Raw genomic sequence first — 21,837 nt, forward strand, 5'->3', positions numbered from 1 at the left:
GCTTTCCATCTCTGCTCTGTTCAGAGGCACTACCAGCCAGTCACAGGGAGACCAGCAGGCAGCATGGGAGTGGCTCCATGAGAACTAGGAAAGAGTGCACAAACACATATCCAGGTCCCCTTCCTCCCCACCCAGCCTCTGTGGAGAATGCCTTTGTGCAGCCATACACTCGGAAGGTCAACTCTTAAAAGTGGAATCACTGAATCAGAATGTGCCCGCAATTGCAAGGCACTGCTGGCAGTGCTAAGCCACTCCCTCTTCCTTTCATTTCATTTTGTTTTTTAAAAGATTTTATTTATTTATTCATGAGAGACACACAGAGAGAGGCAGAGACATAGGCAGAGGGGAGCCCAATATGGCACTTGATCCAGGGACTCCGAGATCACACCCTGAGCTGAAGGCAGACGCTCAACCACTGAGCCACCCAGGGGTCCCTCTTCCTTTCATTTTAAATGCTCCCATATCAGGGGTGGCCTCATTAGCTCAAAGGTGGGATGACACTTCCCAAGAGCACTGATGCAGCCGACAGCACTGGTTAAAAGGTATAAGGCAGAAAGGACATTTCTTCCGGTATTCTGGACTAATTGTATCCCCCCCCCCCATTTGGAAGCTGAAGTCCTAAGCCCCAGGACCTCAGAATGTGACTATTTAGAGATAGAGAAGCGCCGCCCCCCAGAAGCCAAACCTGCTGACACCCTGACCTTGGGGTTCTGGGCAACATCAACAACAGAAATTTACTCTCTCAGTCTGTGGTGGGGGGTTATGACAGTCCCCGGCAAGCTGCTACATCCAGCTTATGAGGTACCCCAGTCAGGAAGCGGGGGGGGGGGGGGGGGGGGGTACTTGCAGAAGCGGGTCACAATTGAGCTGGGAGAGCCACTACAGAGCCTCTGGGAACAATGGAAGCTGGCCTTAAATTTAAGCCAGTCGGAGTAGGGAAAGGGGGTGCTGTTCACCACAGGAAGTGCTAGAAGTAAGCAAATGCAATTGGATTTGCTCTCCTGGCTTTGGGTTTCTTTAGGCTCCAACACCTCCGGTCTTCCCCCAGGACTCAGTCAGGATTCACCTCATGCTCCTTCCAGGATCATGAAGGACCACATAACTTTTTACAAAAATTCTAATTATGTGCCATCACTTCAGTGTAAGTACTGGTGTCTCTCCTTCCCTCCTACACTGTGAGGTCCTTTAGGAACAGAACCTTTGTCCTACTTATCTTTACATGGAACAGAATCTTGAACCTCACAAAAATGTTCTCAGTGTGGTTTGAATGAACAAGTAACTCTTATCTTGATGTTATTGTGTTGTCTCAACAGAATACAATGAAAAACATTCATTATCCTGTACTGGTTATCAGATCAGTAATTTTTTTTTTTTAAGATTTTTAAGTAATCTCTATGCTCTACATGGGGCTCGAACTCCCAACCTTGAGATCAAGAGTCACACACTGTACTGACTGAGTCAGTCAGGTGCCCCAAGTAATTCATATTTCTTATACAGACATTGTTATAAATTTATGCAAAACATTAGGTGTCTTGAAATCTCCGCATTATAGGATTTTGTTTTTGGTGAGCAAGACAGTCCTCTACAAGACTTTTCTTTTTTTGTCCCCCAGATTTAATGTTTTAAGTACACTATTTCTTACTGATCCTTTAGAAAATAAACATTCTCTGAAAAAAGCGGGAAATGGATTTTCAATGTTCCTGTTCTAGATTTTGAATCTCGCCATCCTTTGAGAATGCACACAGTTCTGAAAATTGCTGGGTCTACAGCTCCAAAGCAGAAGGCTCTGGAACTAATATCTTCGGAGTGGTTATGCAGTCTGCTGGAAGACATGGCCATGATAAATGAAGCATGTGGTCCCTCCTGCCATTCCTCTTGACCCTCTCACTATCGATAGTGCCATTTACAACACACAGACACACACACAGTGTACACTATAGCCACTCATTAGGACTCCGTTCACAGCAGAGCCCACTCCAACCACCATGTGAACTCTCTGCAGCGCAAGTGCAATGCCTATGGCAGGGGCACAGGAGCAAAGCCAGAGCCTGCAGGTCCACTGTGCACTGAACATCCTCACAACTGCAGCAGAGTCAAGGGGAGGGCTGGGTAAGATTACAGCTGGTGCTGGGCACGTGACGTACTCAGAATCTGTAGTAATAAAGCTGTAATTGTGTTTCTCAGAAACTACTGAATTCTGTAGGTGTATTATTCATCAGCCATTCTTTCTTACACAGGGATTCTTGGTTTGAGCCATGTAGACTGTTAATTGCAGGGACTTCCTACACAAAACGCTGCTCTTGTCCTCGCAGAGCCACGTAAAGATTGGGTGCTCTTGTATAAGGCTAACAGCACTCACGTTTAAGGCCAAATGCAATAAAACCCTGTTATAGAAGGCCCTTAAAAAAAAAAAAAAAAGGCCCTTAAAAGCAAACACTTAAATCAGTTATTTCTGCAACAGTACCTTATGAGGTCAAGTGTTTAAATCTGAGTATCACAAATCACCAGAGATTCTCAAAGCAACAGAAAAATCTGTATTCACTGACCCAATTATGTAGGTTTATTTCTGTGCTTCTTTCAGCCCTTTTAAAATAAGGTGATACCACATATCCTACAGCAATCTATGTTTTCCTCTCCCTCCATCCTCATGCATATTAAGGGCAAGAGGACTCTACCTACCTACCTACCTACCTATGTATTTGATCTAAACTATATCTAAACAGCTACACTGGCCACATTTAAGAATTATGGGATACAACACGGTAATACGCTACTGCCATGCAGAATTCTTTCAGATGCTCTGATCCTCTTGAGGAGCCAGCAGACTTAATTCTGTTTTCATGCTCAAAATAAGCCCAATTTAGAAAGGCTGGCTCTATTCCTTCCTGATTGACAATCCTGGGCAACTCTGATTTGGAGACCATGCCCCAGCAACCCAGCTGTGTACTCGATCATTAAAGCATCCCTTCAATCGAGCATTCTGGATAAAGCATTTCATTCAAGCGCATTACACTGGATTTCTCATTCTATCAACATAAAGAACCTTACTGTACAGAGAACACAGCAGCCATTTTAAGAACCAAAAAATGCCACGAAGGCATTAGAGGGTGTCAGTGCCCTGGAGATGCTTCTCCTGGCAGTAGTGCAGGGCTGCAGGCTCCGTTCGACACGCACCGCGGCATCTCCCCCCAGGCACGCTGGAAATTGCATCCAGTTAGCAGCCACTCTGGGTTTGGCAAAAAATGGATGCCCAATCATGTTCACTTGGGATTCACCCACCGGAAAGAAGGCCACCCCCAAGATGTCTTCTTAGTAACCCCAGATCCAAACTTCACCTACCTCAGACTGGGATGTCCCTCCTCGGCCCAGACTGCGGAGGAAAGTTCTCTGCGCTCACCAGGGTCCCCCACTTGCTGTTGTGGTTCGATGGCAGCTTCCTGCCAAGAGCAGCACAGTAAGACACCAAGTCATCAAGCTGCCTTCTTTAAGACATCTATTATTATGAACCCCGTCATTGTGGGTTTGTCCTGTGAGCCTGTACCACGGAGGCAGTGACGCAGCCTGCTGTCTTGTACTGCCACTTGGCCACGGGGCTGGCAAGCTCAGTTCTCCGAACTTATCAAAACAAATGAACTAGACTGTAAGTCCACTTCTGTTCTGGGGCAGTTAGCAGAAGGCCTGTGTGAGGCCTATAGAACCGTGTGGCACAACTGGTCCAAGCAAAAACAAAAGCACAAATCATCTCACATACAGCTGGTTACAACTGACTACAGTGAAGCCTCCAGCCCTCGGACCTGCCAGAGTCTGGATTCTTCTCTCCTGACGGAACAGCGTGGAATTCTCAGAGGTCACGCTGTGCGGGCCACAGGCTGACACAGCCACGGCAGAAAGCCACACCCATGGCATCTGTAGGCCCGCTGGCACCAGGACATCACAAAGAAACAGGCAGCTCTCAACACGCACCTACGGACTATGGTGCACTGAACTCACTACTGGTTATTTTTAAGAGAAGCTGCACCTCTTGCTATAAAAATTTTCTTTGAAATATATGAATGTAGGTTTAAGAGGCAGCAGAGGCCAAGAGAGGGAGAGCCAGCCTGGCAATCAACTTTGAGTATGCCTACGAATACTCTGCTTTTCTAGAAAGCTTAAATTCAACTTCTACCATCAAAGCACTTACCTTATAAAAAGTGCAGTAGTTTAATGCATTGCATATTTCATTACATTTGCCCTGGAGCAATCTCTAAAAATATTTGAAGAAAAAAAAACACAAAAAAACTAAAAGAACAAATACTCAAAATTTTAAACGGCTTCAAGGTTTTAAGACTGGTTATCGAACACTGTCCTGGGTCTTCTTTACATGGGTACCCCTTTCCATTTCAGAGGAGAACCTACCAATTTGTAGAGTTCTCCTCAAATTCTTTGCTTGGGTTGGGGAAGCTAATCATGGGGAAAGACAGCTGAAGCAAGAGGGGAGGAGGAGGAGGCTGGGGACTCGAGATAGGCCCTCAAAGATGGCACTTAAACTACCACGAACATACGGATTCTGTCCCCAAGTACCTTTCACACAGGTTGACATGAGAAGAGCTGGCGCATAGACATGCTCAAACAGTTGGACACAGGTCACACGGACCCCGGGCCGTTATATTCTGGGGTGCATCCTGTATGTGCTGTGCAGCAGTCAGGGGGCAGCTCTGTCCCTAATCAGGTGCCAGGCTTACCTGTTTGTAGAGGTCTGTGGATGGTGATGACCGGGACCTCCCGTGAATGTACTGCGGCCTCTCGTGTTGATCCAGGCCCGCGTCCAAGATGTCATCCGCTGAGTGATACCTCCCGGAACTCCTGGCTTCTAGGGCTCTCCTCTGTTCCCTCCAAGAGGCTTGATATTCAGCAAAGGTTCCAAGTCGCTGAGGCGGTTCCAGTTTTCCCACCTTCCCTGCTCTTCTGGGACCACTGGGGTTTTCTCCAAAGGAGGTAGTACGGGGCCTCTTCTGGAAAGAAGGGTCCGCACCCTCGTTCCCATGGCCTGCTGTCTGTGGCCTCTCCAGCCTCTCTTTCGGGAACCCACACAGCGCCTGCCTCTGCCCAGGTCTCTGGTGAATGGGTCTGCTTGTTTCCTCAAAAAACTTCCACCTGTCGGCGAATGTGCCCACCACGGTCTCCTCGGATGCATCAGGGTGCTGGTGAGGGCGATAATCCCCTGACAGCCCCACCTCGTTCATTTTCTCTGGTTCAGAGTAGGATTTCAGTTTCTGCTCCACTGTGAACCGTTTCCGGCCTCCAATGCGGAGAACGTGCGGCATGCCACCTCCGGATGGGGGCGGCTTGGCCAGGCCCCCCTCCCAGAAGTGGGGGGCGGTGTCTGGATCTGCGCTGTGCTCCTCAGCCCGGTGTTCTGGTGACCCTGCATGATGATCGGCTGGGCTGGGGTCCAAGTCACGGCGCTTAAACGACGTGGCCCTCAGGACCCGGGCCTGGGCCTCCTTCAGGTGGTCTTTATACGTGCCCGTGAAGGAACCTTCTGGGGTGGCACTGGTGGCACCTCCCCGCTCCGCCCTCCAGCTGCCGGCCTCCTCAGCCGCATCACCACTTCCAGTCAGCGTCACCGTGCTTTTGCTTTTCTGAAGCTTGGCTCGTCGCATCTGGATCTCGTTCCTCAGAGTGGTGGCGAACCGGTCACTTCTCCGTGTCGGTTTGCCCACCTGGGCATCAAATGGTGGCGGCCTTTCCGTACCACCGTCTTGGCCATTCTCGGGCCGGCACGTCCCCTCCTGGGCCAGCGAGTGCAACATAGGGGTCTTCTGACGAGAGATTTTGCTGCTTTCCCCATCAGCCCACATGAAGTCTGCAGTTTTCTTCAGACAGGCTTTCTCGCTGTGGCTGGCTCTTTGCGGTTCTTCACTTCCAGTGGAGCGGCCCTCTGCTGCTCTGTCCACCGGGTCACCCCTGTCCCTCTCATGGGCGTCCAGGGCCTCCTCGTGCTGAGGCAGGTAACACCGGGCTTTCTGGCCCATCGGGTGTGCGGTAGGGTGTTCGGGGGCGCCTGGTGCCACGTCAGGATGCCAGTGATCCTCGTGGAGCTGTGCTGCCTGTGTGCTTCCCTGAAGGCACTGTCTGGTGGTCACACAGTAGTAGCGGCTCTGCCCACCACTGTCCCCCTTCTGGTTGGTGGCACTGGGCCATCTGACCTGAGTGGGGCTGTCATCCTGGAAAGGGTTAGCAGAAGGCTCCTGGCGGCCCCCGGGGATGGCAACACGGGGCTGCTCCCTCAGCAACGTGGCGGCCCTGGGGCCCTCGTGACAAAAGGGACTCTCGTCACTGTACTGGCGTGGGTGCTGGCAGCCATAGGACTGCGGGAAACGTACATCTGTGCTGGACAGAGAGGCCTGGAGCCGGCCGGGGACCCCTGGGAAGCCGCCTGTCCTGTGGTCAGAGGGCAGCACTCCACAGTCCAGGGGGGCATCTGGTGCACAGCCCGAGCTCCCAGCTCTTTTCCCGTTGCTGGGACGCACCAGCCTCCACTGCTGATCGGTGGGTTCAGGTCTCCAGTCACTGCGGGGCTGGGCACGGGTCATGCCTGGAAAGTGCTGCACGTTGGTCATCTCTGAGAATGGAGGGCCCTGGGCCTTCTCGTGGCTCTTGGTGGCAGCGAAGCTGTCGCTACGGAGAGGGGGAGGAGGAGGAGGAGGGGATGAAGGTGCTTTTTTCTTATCAGGGATATACCAGACTGGCCCAAAATTTGACCTCCCAGAAGCAGCCAGCTTGGCCTCAGGACTGTCCTCTGGCCTGGGGCTTTTGCTGCTCTCACAGGGCACCCGGGGTGGGAAATACCCAAGCCTCTCCTCCAGGCCCTGAGGATCGCTGGCAGCCTGGGCCTGCCGGCTGCTGGCTGGCTTGGAGGCTTCCCACAGGCCCACTTTGTAGAGGATGTTCTCTGCAGAGGAGGCATCAGCCTTGGGCAAGGTGTGGTCAGGCGTGCTGGAGCTGGTGGAGAATGAGCCGTAAGCTGAGTCCCGCTTGCTCTGGCCGCCCAGGTGGTCAATGCTGCTGTTGGACTTGGCAGCAGAGAGGCGTCCGGAGGGGTAGGGCTGGGAAGGCTGGTCCAGGCTGTCGACACTCCCAAGGGAGCTAAAATGGTCAGAGGTACGCTGCAGATTCGTGTGCTCCCACGTGCCAGACAGGTCATGAGAGGAAGAGCTAGGAAGGAGGGACCAGAGGGAAGGCTTTGCTTTAGAATGGAGTAACAGCAAGGGGGAAATGAGGACAGCAGCATTGTGAATGCAGCTGGCCCTGCGCAGAAACATCCAGATGCCCAGAACTCTTCCCAAAACATGGCTGCAGGACCTGAGACGTGACATTTTAAAGAGCAACTCTGACAACAGGCCGGAAGGACCTAGCCCGATGCACTTGATGCTCCTTCTTAAACAGATGCCTTCACACTCTAGCTCTACATGCCTGCCCTCAGGCTGTGAAGTCCACAGCGCTCAGCGGCACGCAACACCCACGTGAATACCTTCTTCCTGAGTATGGCAGCTGGCGGGCTCTGGCCCACGAGAACAGCTTTTAGACAGTTAAATGGTTGGGGAGACTGGGATCAAAGACCATTTTGTGTCCCATGAAAATGCCAGGACATTCAAATCTCAGTGCTCACAGATAAAGTGTGATTGGGATCCAATCGTGGCCATTGGTGTACACGCCATTTGTGACTGCTTCTCAGCTGGGTACCTGCAGCAGACACAGGCCCATGGAGCCTAAAATATTCCCTACGTGGCCCTTTATACGGCAGGTTTGTGGACCATGGGGTCGAGCGTATGAGCAACACATCGTTTGGATGACTAACATAAAAGAAGCAACCGAATACCGAATGACAATTTTCACATTAAAAGGGAAGTCCTAAAAAAAAAAAAAAAAAGGGAAGTCCTGGGAAAATGTGACTTTTCCACACCTAAATATTAGAGTACCAATAGCTCCTTTCACCTCTCAGTCGATGGCATATGTGAGAGAGAACTCTAGCAACAGGCTTTCTCAGCAAAACCAAACCCTGCTGTGCACAGGGGTTTGACAGAGCTCATTGGAGCTGTACCCAAATGCCAAAAAAACAGGTTCATAAGTGCCATGGGGTCTAAGGGGAGGAAATACAAAATCAGATTTAGTGGGTAATATGTTCATTAAGGAATTAATTATTCCACGAGGTAAGTAATAGTGTCTATATGAGGCTAATGACTCTCAATGGTAGGACTTTGTCCAGGCATGTTGAAAATGCTTTCATTAAAGTTCAACAAAGCTGGAGCCTTCATGCTTGAAGGTAAAAAAAAAAAAAAAAAAAGAAAAGAAAAAGAAAAAGAACAAAACTCACTACTACAACTGTTGCTACTTTAGGTTTAGAGAGAACCAGGAGGAGAAAGAAAATCGTGTCACCAGCAAGGACACAGGACACTGAACTGGGTAAATTACTCTTACAAATGAAAACAGAGGGAAAAGGTTATACCTATAAGCTCTCAAGATCTCATGGCTCCTGGAGACTGTGAGATTTTCTTGGGAGGTAGTGGACTGTTTGGGTTTTATACCCTTTCCCGTAAGGACAGAGCAGGTGGCCTTCTGAGAAATGGAGCATGTTCTGCTCTATCTTCCCACCCATGCTCTGGAGGTGATTTATCCATGCAGTCTTAAGTCCAAGGAGATATAAATAATGCTAAGCACTATTTCCACACAGATGTGGGCAGCTTATGTGCGTCTTTCATCAAGAAACCATCAAATAGGCTTAATGGAAAACCTATTACATTAAGTCATTTCAGTAATGAAATAAAAGGCCCACTTTTCACCTAAGTTTTACTACTCAGCTGAGAATCTGTGGTTGCTCAAAAATACCCTGGACTCCAAACACCACCATCTCTTGTCACTTTATTTTTTATTTTTTTTAGATTTTATGTATTTATTCATGAGAGACACAAACACACACACACAGAAAGAAAGAGAGAGAGTGAGAGAGAGAGAGGCAGAGACACAGGCAGAGGGAGAAGCAGGCTCCATGCAGGGAGCCCGACGTGGGACCCGATCCCGGGTTTCCAGGATCACGGCCTGGGCTGAAGGTGGCGCTAAACCGCTGAGCCACCGGGCTGCCCTCTTGTCATGTTAAATAGGTAGTGTATTTGAGATACATTTCCTTCACAGAAGTACTATATAATTTTACAGCAGGTAGTGTTTGTCAACAATCAAAAACTGATTTTGAGGGGTGCTTGGGTGGCTCAGTGGGTTAACCATCTGCCTTTGGCTAGGTCATGATCTCAGGGTCCCAGGATTAAGCCCTGTGTTGGGGGAGTCTGCTCAGCAGGGAGTTTGCTTCTTCCTCTGACCCTCTCCATGCCTGTGCTCTCTCTCTCTCTCTCTCAAATAAATAAAAATCTTTTTATTTTATTTTTTAATTATTTATTTATTTTTTATTTATTTATGATAGTCACACACAGAGAGAGAGAGAGAGAGAGAGAGAGAGAGAGAGGCAGAGACATAGGCAGAGGGAGAAGCAGGCTCCATGCACCGGGAGCCCGACATGGGATTCGATCCCGGGTCTCCAGGATAGCGCCCTGGGCCAAAGGCAGGCGCTAAACCGCTGCGCCACCCAGGGATCCCTAAATAAAAATCTTAAAAAAAAAGAGAGATTTTGAGATGGTTATGTTAGTTACACACACACAGGCACAAACGCACTCTCAGAATAGATATGCATGTGCACTCACATACATACCACACATGCACTTAAGTGCATGCACACACACATGCATTCACATATGTACATGCACACACACCATAAATGTGCACAGATAGACCAGCACATACAAATATATATACTCATACATGTGCTCCCATACACCTAAAGCCACCTACCTGTTGCTACTGTCACCCTTTTAATAGAAGACTTGTGAGGACACTGGCCACTAACCCAAGGTGATCTATGACAAACCAACCGTCCCGTAGTGCTACCACATGCCTCCCTAACACACCAGCCCTTCTGACCCTGAAATGTGGATGTGAGGTCGACCAGAACTCCCCCTCCTTCTGCTGACATACAGTTCCCACCATCTCGATCTGATGGTCAGTGGGAAACTACTACTAGGCCGTCAAGGCTGGATGCCACCTAGCATATGGCTGTGAAGCCCTGTCTATGCAGAGAGACCTCTCTATGCCCTCTCCATAGGAGAGGCCTGAGGGTTGGGGGGAAGCTCCTGATGGTAACAGAACTGTCTGGAAGCCTTTGTGAAATACACCTGCTGAACCCTTAAGGAGCTCCTGCCTTCCAATCTGTGTATCAAAATCTCAAAAGAATGATGATGGCTGTGGGCACATGGGTAGCATGGTAGCTGTCCCAGTCAGGTCAGACCCACCAAATCAGCTGGCCCAAAGGGATTTGGCCCAAAAAGCTAAGTCCCCAGGCTTTTGATTTATTAAGCAACATAAATGGGAAAGCACACATGTTCATCTTCGTTCTTGGCATTTCAGTGTTTGTTTTCAAAGGTTGGACACCTACCGAGTCAGTGAAAAAGTCCGAGTTTTACCAGTAATGGTGTGTTAGTGGCTTTTCCTCATCAGAAAAACAAAATCATTCTGAAGTGGAGAAAGGTGCCATCATCGCAGGCCTAGGAAGTTCTGAATGCTGTCAAACACTGTCCATCCTAGTGGGGAACCGGTGCTTACCTCGTGAGCTGTCGGCTGTGCCAAGAAGGGCAGGCGCTGGCAGAGGGGAATGGAGACGCTGACGTTTCTGGGTGGCTATCGGAGAACTTGGTGGCATGCCAGGAGTGAGGCCTCCAGCTCACCTCATTCTTCCTGAAAAAGAACGTAGATGGCTCAGGGACTTCGAACAAAGGGCGACCCCGTGCCAAGACGGGAGTGAAACATGGAAGTAAGTCACAGCAACTTCTGTATGATTTGTAGGCTTCACTGCCAGGTGCTTCCCAAGGTCTCTGGACATGAATACAGTTCTTCCATTTTTATTGACGCAAAACTCACCCTAATGCAGAGTGAGAATCACGGGCTCCAAAATGTGAACGAACCCTTATTCTTCAAAATGTATTCAAAGGTAAATAACCTTGTCTTTGTCTTAGCCACCAGTAGGGCCCAGACCAACTCTTGAATCTTTATGGTTTCAGCGTACCTGTGCATATAGCCCTCGGCCTCCTTGAGGAAAAGAGCTGGCACTGGAGAAGAGCCCAGAGCATCCCCAGCTCAGCCAGGTCAACACACACTTTAGGCCACTTCTATTCACTCACTTAACTAAGCAAACCCAGATATCTGGACACGAACTAAGACTGGTAGATGTATATCCATTCCTTGGAGCCACGTGGAGGGTTTGTGAAGTCAGCCCAGGGTCCTCATTATGGGAAGATGATGCCCTGGACCAACAGGCTCCGGAGGTGGTATGCAGCACCCGCCTGCGCTGCTACTCCGGGGCCCCCACCATCCCACGGGTGGCTCATTAGCTGTTTGGCTGCACTGCCTGGGTGTGAGATGAGAAGTTTGGTGGGAAATCTGTACAGCTGCCATGTAAATGTAACAGAGCCTTCAAGAAAAGGCTGCTACATGAGGAGGAGACCCACTCACACTTGGTTCTCCCACTCTCTACTTCTCCAATTTGGGATAGAGCTCGCTTGCTCTGGATAGCTTCCTGCCCCATCAAGGACATGGAAAGAGCTCAAAATGATCCTCGCTCATTTGGTACCTGACAGCAAACATTCTTCCAAGTGGGCAAAAACATTAAAGGATATGACACGATAAAGGATATCAAGGAAATCTGAAAAGCATTTGTAACATAAACCTGACAACTCATAATTCATGAAGAAAAATATCTGGATGGCAAAATGTGGAAAGCGTTGACTTCAGGAGTTTCCCTGTGAACGAAAGCATGAAGCAGACAAATTCATCACACTGCAGAAGTAAAACCCAACCGTACCTCATAGAGTTTCTCAAAATCCTCGTAAGGAAGGCTCTGGCCACGTGAATTTCATTTTCAGATGGCTTTTTCTGTGCTATCATGTCCACAATTTCTTTCATCTTCCTTTATGGTTAATCAGTGAAGGAAAGAAACTAGACTGAGAGCAGAGGCAAAGGGAGACAGATAAAAAAAGGAGGCTAGGAAAGGAAAAGGCCTCCTACTTTGTGGCCACATCTTTCCATTCTCCGGCTGGCAAGACTAGGCCACGGGCTGGCTCACTGGGGCAGGCAGTGGAGCTCCAAGAGTAAAAGCCTTTCCTCCTTGTGAAGATAACACAGATACACGTCTCTTTCAAGACATAGTCAACAATTACAGTACGAATTAGGGGCTTTAAAAAAAGAAGAAGAAATGATAACACAGTGGAAAGGTCACCCCTGGAATGAGGACGTCATGACTACTGGGCACACTGATGTTTTCTTTAAAACATACGAGCTCTCGCCAGGTCCTCTGAATTTCCTAGCGCATAATGAACGTATTTGGCAAGGTCCCAGCTGCTTTGTCAGCCCCTCTGATTGCCTAAAACGGCTGGATTCACGTTGATAAGGGAGAGGAGGACGTTCATGGTCACAGTCCTGTGATGCTGGACAGGCGGGTTCTGGGGACGGGCGCTCTGGCGCCACCTAGTGTGCCCACACAGTCACTGTCCCTCTGGAACAGACACAGGAGCAGCTTTCCGGGCCTCACTGTCACTAGACTGGGGTGTTTTTTTTTTCATACAAGACACACACTCAGGTGGCTTTAAATCATCCAGTTGCTGCAAATGTGGGGGCCACAGGTCACACGGTGTGCCAGCACAGAGGAACACAAGGCCCCAGGGTGAGGGCCCGGGGGAACCCACGCCACACTCGGTTCTTAGCTGTACCCACCCTGGCCACCTAGCAGAGCCATGGGCATTACAAGTGTGTAAATGCACGACGGGCGGGTAGCAAACCACTCCCAAATCATTCCTTCCCCCTGATGTCTGCGGAGGTCCAGATGGCCCGGTGGCAAATATCAAACAGGAATGAACCCGGAAGCCGCCAATCCCATGTTTCCTCCTTGTGCACAGTCAGATGTAAGCTGACTGGGGAGACCAGTCAGGAAGGCCCTTCGGGGAAGGAAACCCACACAGGGTGATCTCCGGCCTTGGAAGTATCCAGGAGGGGCGGATGCGAGCACAGCTCACTACCGCTGCGAAGGCCTATACAGCGCACCCCAGATGCCCAAGGTCCTGCGTCTCTGCAGGGCGGCATGGGCGGGGATGTCATAGACTAAGACCAACAACGTCCCACACTGTGCATGGAGCCCCAGAATCCCAGGGGCAATGGAAGTCGGTCCACAGTCACACCAAACTACAGTCATCCCAGTGTATAGGAAAGAAATCTTTATTCAAATGGCTATTGATGTTCGGAATCCTTAAAATGCATGCTTATTGCAGAAAATATGGAACACGGGACACCTGCGTGCCTCAGTCAGTTCAGCATCTGCCTTCGGCTCAGGTCATGATCCCGGGGTTCTGGGATCGAGCCCCACATTGGGCTCTCTGCTCTGCTGGGAGTCTGCTTCTCCCTTTCCCTCTGCTCTGCTTATATTCTGTCTCTTGCTCTATGTCAAATAAATAAATAAAATCTTAAAAAATATGGAACATTTGAAAATTAAGGGCAGCCCCGGTGGTGCAGCGGTTTAGCGCTGCCTGTAGCCTGGGGTATGATTCTGGAGCCTGAAGCCCGGGATCGAGTCCCATGTCAGGCTTCCTGCGTGGAGCCTGCTTCTCCCTCTGCCTGTGTCTCTGTGTCTCTGGCTCTCTCTCTCTCTCTCTCTCTCTGAATAAATAAATAAACAAATCTTAAAAAAAAAAAAAAAAGAAAATTAAGAAGCCACCAAGAAGACAAAGGAAAATAAGCCATGACTTAAAGATAATCACAGGTAATCTCTGTGCATGTCCTCCCATCTGTTTCTAGACAAGTCAGAGAATCTGCAGAGTCAGCAGGCTCACTGCGTTCTGCAGCCGGCCGGGTTCTGTGAGCATTCCCTCATGCCCTGGCACTCTTCCGACATGTAATCTCTAATCAGTGGTTAATATTCCTTTCATACAAATACTGAAAAGCCACAGTACTGACTATGAACACTGTCTGGTACTCCAGATAAAATTATTCATCCTAATGACAGTTCCCCTGAAGCCTTTCCCACAAATTACATACCACAATTAATTGATATTTACTTCAATTTTGAAAAAAAAAAAAAGTTTTATATGCTAGGTAGTCCTTGAGGGATTTTTGGAAGGACACGGTTTAGATCACAAATATGAAAAATGCTAAGCTATCACTGAAAATTAAGAACAAATCCAGACATCAGAAATCATTTTAAAAAAGGAATTATTAAAATAAATGCTTCAATGCAATAAAATGTTTATCACTCTCATAAAGAACAGAATCCCTTCCTTCCCCCACCCCACCCCCCAAAAGTCACATGAGTGTTGAGTTATTTTCATGACCTTTTAGAATGAAGCCAGCAGGCAAGCCTCACACAACACACACAGTCTGTGCCCGGTCACCACGAGCTCGGCCTGACGGTACCAGCCCCGCGGGGAGGGGAGAAGGGGCCTTGGCTTTGCGCGCGCACTGATGCCGTGTGCACAGTGTGTGGGGGCCTCCAGGCCATACTGGGGGCAGAGAACACTCCTGGGGGGGAATCAATAGTGACGCACTGGGGGCCCCCCAGGGGGAAAAGGCCTGGATTTGGGGTAGCGGGTGAGCTGGACAGTACGGCGATGCTCCTCAGTGAGCCCTTGAGTGAACGGGGCCAGCCCTACACAGGGGACCACAGGATTCAAGGACCAGAGGCCAGCATGGGAGGTGGGGTGGGGACGGGAGTCTGCACCAGAGGAGGGGCAACCACAAGCTCTCTTCTTATTCCTTCAAAAGGAGACAAAGAAAATGCACCACTCCACAAACACAAAATGAACCTTGCTCTGACCCTACAACTCCCAGTTCCTGCCAAGCCCAGGGAAGCCTATGTCCTGACGGGCCTCTCCCTCTGCTGGTCTATCTACCTCCTGCCAGATCAATCTCCTTGCAGCTCTGCTCTGGACAGCTCTTGCTCTCACTCCAGAACCTTCAGCTACTCCCAGCTGCCACAGAAGGAAGGCCAAGCTCCCACGTTCTCAAGGCATCTAGCCAAGCTATTGTGTGGAGTGTTCCCCGGGGCCAGCAGCATGGACATCTGCTGGGGACAGACCTGGCCAGGCTGATGCAATTGCACTCGCCTTCCTGGCCGTTCATATGCAAGCTCAGGTCCTGCACTGCCCGCCCCCAGCTACCTCGTAATCCCTCCCCCTGCACTCCTTTTGATTGCATCCCCTCTGCCATTCTCTTTAGGAGCCCTGGTACCACTGACCAGATATGTAGCTCAAATCTGGCTCAACCTTCCAAGGAAGGATCAACGGCCTATCCTTAAGAAAAACTCTGCTGAGATCTGCTTCCATTCCTCTTGACATCTGTTGGCTCACCACTTGTTAGAGCTTTCCTGGCCCATGCCTCTGAGCACACTCAGCAGCCAGCCAGCTCCTGGAGGGCAGGACGTAGCGGTATGATCTTCACCATTTGCCTGCAGTGCTTCTCACACGTTACATGAATGTACAAAAACATAGGTCAGAGCACTCTATAAATGGCAGAGAGTTCTTTTCCTGGGCAGTGATCAGACGACACAATGCAGTGGAAGGGGAGGTCATGCTTGATGGAATCTCTAGTCCTATGGGATAAGAGTCAGACAGTTCCTGCTTTTATACATGAGGAGAATTCAGATAAAAATTCCCTAATGGCCTCAGCAGCTGCAACTGATACAAGACATCAAAGCTGCATTTTCAACAGATGCCAGGCTGAGAAGCAGCATTCACACAGGATGAAAGCACCGGGGTTCCTGTCCATGAGGCCAGGGCACCCCTCATCCTTCCCTTGCAAGGGTGCTTCAGCAGAGAAAGCTGTGTGGAAATGTCATGTAAAGAACACATGCAGAACTGGAACGGACCCAAATGACTTGCTTTTTCTATTTCCTTTTATAATCCACAAACGTCAGAAAAAAGGGAAAAAAACCTCAGACTGTCCCACCCACCTGTGTTCTCAGTGTATTTCCCCAGCTGACTAACACACCAGTAAGTTCAACCCATGGTTTTAAAAGGGCGACGACCCAACTTCCTTGCTACAATTCAAGAGAATGGATTTTTTTTTTTTTTTTTGGCAAAGAAACTCAGGACATTCAAATGTGAAACCATTAATAAAACTAATTATAAATAGCTCTAAGGATTAGCAACAGGGCTGATGAGTCATATACAAAAGAAACGAAGATAAGTAAAACATTCTCTGTGTGTCTTAACACACTGGAAACCATTGATGTTGCCACACTAAGTTTTATAAACATCACTAACGTGCTTTGCAACGAAAACACAATCTTAACTTTTTACCACTATCTACTTGACTTAGAAAATGAAATGTCTCACATCATTGGAAATTCATCTGATTAAATTGCTCAAACCATACACTAAGCCTAAATTTGAACAGAAGTAACTTTTCTTTTTTTCTCTTGATTTTATTTAATAAAAACAACAATGGAAAACAGCCTGAAGAAGTCAGGGTGTCTGTCCCTCATAAATCTCTGGGTCTACTCTGTTTAACAATAAGCATGTAGCAAACAGCCATAATCCCAGAAATGCTTACAATAGAAACTCTACCCCAGAAGTTGAGCAAATGACTGCAGACCACCCTCCTAAAGCACAAGATCTCACGGAGACCTGCCAACATCCCCACTGAGGCACAGCACGCACACATACACACACACACACACACACACACACACACACACACACACACACACTGTTTCTGTCCCAGGGAGAACTCGAGAGGGAAAGGTAAGAGGGACACAACCTGCGGACGTCCTAGCCAGCCCTGCACTCTTGCTGTATCGTTGTATGAAGCTGCTTCCAAGAATCTCTGTGCTCATCGGGGTCAGGGCGGCACGCAGAACCACCTGCTAAGGACAGCTCCAAGGAGCCAGGAGCAGAGGGGGAGCACAGCCCAATATGGGCTTGGAGCAAAATTTGTTGCAACTTAGTGACATCTGGAAAATGATGTGTGTGGCAAGAGATTTGCTCCAAGCAAGCATGGCTGTGGCTACTAGATGTGAAACTCCCTTTCTTCAAATATGTAACTATGCCCATAGCCAGGCCAACCCTTACAGCCTCCTGCAAAGAACCTCTATCTGTCCATGGGTGCTAATCTGCTTCTGAATGCAAGCTTAGTGGACGTAATTAGAGTCACAAAGAATTTAAGGCTGCCAGCAAAAGAGGCAGAAAAACACATGAATCAACCCTACTGATAATTTGGCCTTGGCAAAACTGCTTGCAACAGTTTTGTTTGAGTCTCGGTTGAGAGTAAGATGAATGAAGAGGTGGGCAGGTTACTTCCATTGTAAGCAATACTAGTATTACCATGCAAATTTGAAAGAAAAGCCAAAAGAACAACTGCAAGCTTTCCAAAATAAGGCATGATATTTAAAAGAAATTCCCCATAGGATATTTGAAATTATACATACTTTTAAGGAGCTGAACCTATGATAATTTGCCTCTGAAGTGAGAAGAAAGGAGGACTGTGTCCCAGCACTCCTCACGCAGAGCTTTCAGTGCACATTTTACAGAATCAGACACAACAGCCTTAACCCCAGCTCTGAGCAAGATGCTCTCCTTCCCCAACACACCGAGTGCATCAGGCGTCAGATGTTCAGCACCTCTCCAACAGCGAAGGCTCATCTACTCGGCCACCTGGATCAGGAAAACACAACAAGTGACTCGGTTTTTGGTCTTAACCTTTTCCAAGCACATCTGCTTAAGCCGCTATGGCTGCCCAGCAGAACAGCCCATGGCGCTCTGTGAAAATACCAGCACAGGATCCGCTGCAGACCGTCAACACTCCTAGGGTGGAGCCTGGACACCGAGGAGAAAGTGCAGAAGACAACCATAGGGACACACAAGGAAAGGTTACCACATCCGCCCCGAACTTTCCCATGAGTAGCACGTCCGTGGCCAAGCAAAGCTGGAACCCCAGAGTACCCAGGAGGAAAGACAAGGCAAGAACTTTCCACTCAGCCTCTCCTCATGGTACAACAGTTCTTCTGACTCCTGGGCAGACGCCCCCCACCGCCACCCCTCCCCACTCCCCTCCACGACTCACTGGCAGCGGATACCACCTGGGCATCGCAGGAGAGAACATATGTGCACCTGGAAGGGATCAAAGTTACAGTTCTTTGTTTCCAACTGATACTGCGCTCTGGGAGAAAGGAAGTGCCTACTCTCATTTGTCTGGGAAAGAAACTTTGCTGGGGAGAGATAATGATCTACACATATCTCCTGCTGCATCACCTTCCCAAGCCCCAGCTTCTAAGCGATGACAAGATATGCACCACCCATGCCCCATGAAACAAGATGCCATGGCTTTGTCGGATTGGCCCACCGTGATCCTTTCCTGGCTGCTTGATCCCTACACACTCTGAAATAAAACCAGCCTACAAAGAAAAGATAGATAGCAGGGGGGGTGCCTGGGTGGCGCAGTTGGTTGGGTGTCTGCCTCTTGGTTTTGGCTCAGGTCAGGGTCTTGGGGTTGTGGCATCAAGCCCTATGTCGGGCTCCACACCCAGTGACAGTCTGTTTGGGACTCCATGCTGGCTCTCCTCTTGCCTCTCCCCATCAAATCAATAAACACATCTTTACAAAAAAAAAAAAAAAAAAAAGGTAGCAGCTACCAGTAGCAGGAAGGAGTCAGTATGTGAACCACTACTTCATTTTATTTATTTATTTTTTTTTTTAAAGATTTTATTTATTCATTCATGAGAGACACAGAGAGTGAGAGAGGCAGAGACACAGGCAGAAGGAGAAGCAGGCTCCATACAGGGAGCCCAACGCGGGACTCGATCCAGGGTCCCCAGGACCATGCCCCGGGCTGACGGTGGTGCTAAACTGCTGAGCCAACCAGGCTGCCCACTACTTCATTTTATTAATAAAAGTACGAGTAGGGAGAGGCACCTGGGTGGCTCAGTTGGTAATATGCATCTGACTCTTGGTCTCAGCTCAGGTCTTGATCTCAGGGTCCTGAGTTTAAGCCTCATGTTGGGCTCTGTAATGAGTGTAGGGCCTACTTAAAACAAAAACAAAACAAAAAAACCAAAAATTCCAAAAACTATGGGTATGGATTTTACAATAAAGTGCATACCCCCTGTCCCCACAACCTTCCAGAACCACCAAACCTGTACTGGCCTCTTGCAGTCTTCATCATAAATGCCACCCTTTCTTGGGGTACCTAAAGACGGGGCAGGTATCAGAATCAAGTTAAACAAGAGCTGAACAAGCTAGTTTATCATTGGCTACACTCTTGGGTAGGGCAACATAGGGTATTTATGTGTCTGTGGCTCCGTCTATGAATAATTTACAGAGTGCCTTTTTTAAACTGGCCACTTTTTTTTTTTTTTTTTTGGACGAGTGCATGATCTATTTTGGAGCTCTACAGAAAATGCTAGAGAATGCTAACTAATGTGTGAGACAAAAGTCTGATTAGTGGTTGCCTGGGGATGGAGAAACAGAATGGCAGAGTTTAAGCAGAAATTTAAATTTAGATGAAGAATACATGTTACCAATTTCAGAGAAAATTATTTTATTTTTGTTAAGATTTTATTTGTTTGAGACAGAGAGAGAAAGTGTAAGTGAGGTGAAGGGCAGAGGGAGAAGCAGACACCCCACCGAGCAGGGAGACTGATGCAGGATTCCATCCCAGGATCATGACCTGAGCTGAACGTAGACGCTCACCAACTTAGCCACCCAGGAGTCCCTGTCAAATACATTTAAAAAAAATAACATAAAGAAAAGTATGTCTGCACACACACACACAAAAAAGTGAACAAACTGCATGGGTTTGCTTTTATATCTTGCTTTATATATTCCTTAAAACATTAATTCCCATCTAAACTAGGTAATTGTTATGCGCACCCCTCATTTAAAGAAAACTGGAGGGGATCCCTGGGTGGCTCAGTGGTCTAGTGCCTGCCTTCAGCCCAGGGCATGATCCTGGAGTCCTGGGATCGAGTCCCACGTCAGGCTCCCTGCATGGAGCCTGCTTCTCCCTCTGCCTGTGTCTCTGTCTCTGTCTCTCTCTCTGTCTCTCATGAATAAATAAATAAATAAAATCTTTAAAAAAAAAAAAAAAAGAAAACTGGAGGGCTCCTGGTGGTTCAGTAGGTGAAGCATCTGCGTTCGGCTTAGGTCATGATCCTTGGGTTCAAGTCCTGTATCAGGCTCGCTGATCAGCATGGAGTCTACTTCTCCCTCTGCTTCTGTGCACTTGCTCTGTTTCTCTCTTGTGCACATTCTCTCTCTCAAGTAAATAAATAAATCTTTGCAAAAAAGAAAAGAGAAAATGGGATATACAAATGCAAAAGCAGGGTTCTACATAGTGGCTCCCATAAATCCTTTGGGGCAAAAGTCTGATCCCTCTCCCCAAGAGTCTTTTACATAACTCGTCAGCTCCATCAGATGACAGGCCCCAAAGGCCTTCCTGGACTCTCTACTGACAAGATCTCTGTGGCAGAGATGCTTTGCTTTCAACAGAATTTAGTTTATTTTTTATATCCTTAAAGATGTTCCTCTAGGTCAAAAAAAGTTTCTATACATAAGGAATGATGCCCAACTTCACTCGTAGTGAAAAATGCCCACTTAAACACTGAAGCCATTTTTCACCTGTCACATTCAAAAAGAGAACAGAAACAAACTGAAAACGCTTCTGCTAGAGTGGATCTGAGTCTGAAAAGTGGTCTGAGAAACGTGGAGGTAGCTGTAACGGTTCATGCTGCACAAACCCTCTGATTCAAGTACCCCGGGGCTGGAAATGCACTGTAACGCTCTCTACGTAGGACAGGGACGCACAATGGGGTTCAAGGACACCACATAGCATAACACACCACATAGCATTCTGTGTGTTACATGTACCCACCAGAAGCACCACAGCTGTTCACTGAACGACAGCAGACGATCCAGACTGTGCAGCACCGTGGGGTCGTTCAGAGAAATCACGAGTCAGACTTTACTGCACACAACATAGAACAATCTCCACAGATACATATGCAAATACACAAGCACATATATAACTCCAAGAAGCTGGGGCACCCGGGTGGCTCAGTGGTTGAGCGTCTGCCTTTGGCTCAGATCATGATCCCCGGGCCCTGTGATCGAGTTCTGCATCAGGCTCCCTGCAGAAAGCCTGCTTCTCCCTCTGCCTATGTCTCTGCTTCTCTCTCTGTGGGTTTCTCATGAATAAATAAATAAATAAATAATCTTAAGAAAAAAAAAAAAAAAAAAAAAACTCCAAGAAGCCCAAGAGATCAGTAGTGACAACACTGCTCTTTGGAGAGGCAAAACAGGGGTGCGCAAGTGACCTATTCCACCCCACGTGTTCCTCTGAACATGGGTACTCTACTAACTATGCCCAGGTATTGCTTTAAAAACTAAGTAAATGAAGAATAAACAGCTTTCGAGTATACTGTAGCCAGCATTCAAACACCCACCCTTTGTACGGTCATTCCTTCTGTCTTCATCACAGAGTAATGAATCAACCTCCTCTGGGGCCCTGCCTTGTACAGAACATGATGCCACAGTTGATGGTTTCCTGGGGACCCGACTTTCTGCTGAGTCCTGTGAACAGAGGCACACGGAATCCCAAAGGCTTCTCCTCTTTAAAAATGCAACAATCTCAAGAGTTCTTATTGTGATAAAACTCATATAGTACTTAGTATATGTGCTGCCGACGTGAGCACCCATATAAAACTTAAATGTATACTTAAAT

At 48.3% G+C, this 21,837-nt stretch overlaps 1 protein-coding gene across 4 annotated transcripts in view; it reads right to left on the bottom strand.

Moving 5' to 3' along the window:
* Positions 1-21,837, bottom strand: part of SHROOM2 (shroom family member 2) — a 142,746-nt gene that overhangs the window by 48,080 nt on the left and 72,829 nt on the right. For all 4 annotated transcript variants that reach the window (XR_012026081.1, XM_072815344.1, XM_072815343.1 and 1 more), the window contains exons 3-5: positions 10,687-10,818; positions 4,722-7,197; positions 3,340-3,437 (exon numbers count right to left, since the gene is read on the bottom strand). Coding sequence is in view for 3 of the 4 variants with exons in the window: in XM_072815344.1 (XP_072671445.1) it covers positions 3,340-3,437; positions 4,722-7,197; positions 10,687-10,818 (2,706 nt within the window). In the remaining variant the exon portion in view is untranslated. The remainder of the gene's footprint in view (positions 1-3,339; positions 3,438-4,721; positions 7,198-10,686; positions 10,819-21,837) is intronic.

This window comes from Canis lupus, chromosome X (assembly GCF_048164855.1).
Source record: "Canis lupus baileyi chromosome X, mCanLup2.hap1, whole genome shotgun sequence".
Taxonomy (NCBI): domain Eukaryota; kingdom Metazoa; phylum Chordata; class Mammalia; order Carnivora; family Canidae; genus Canis; species Canis lupus.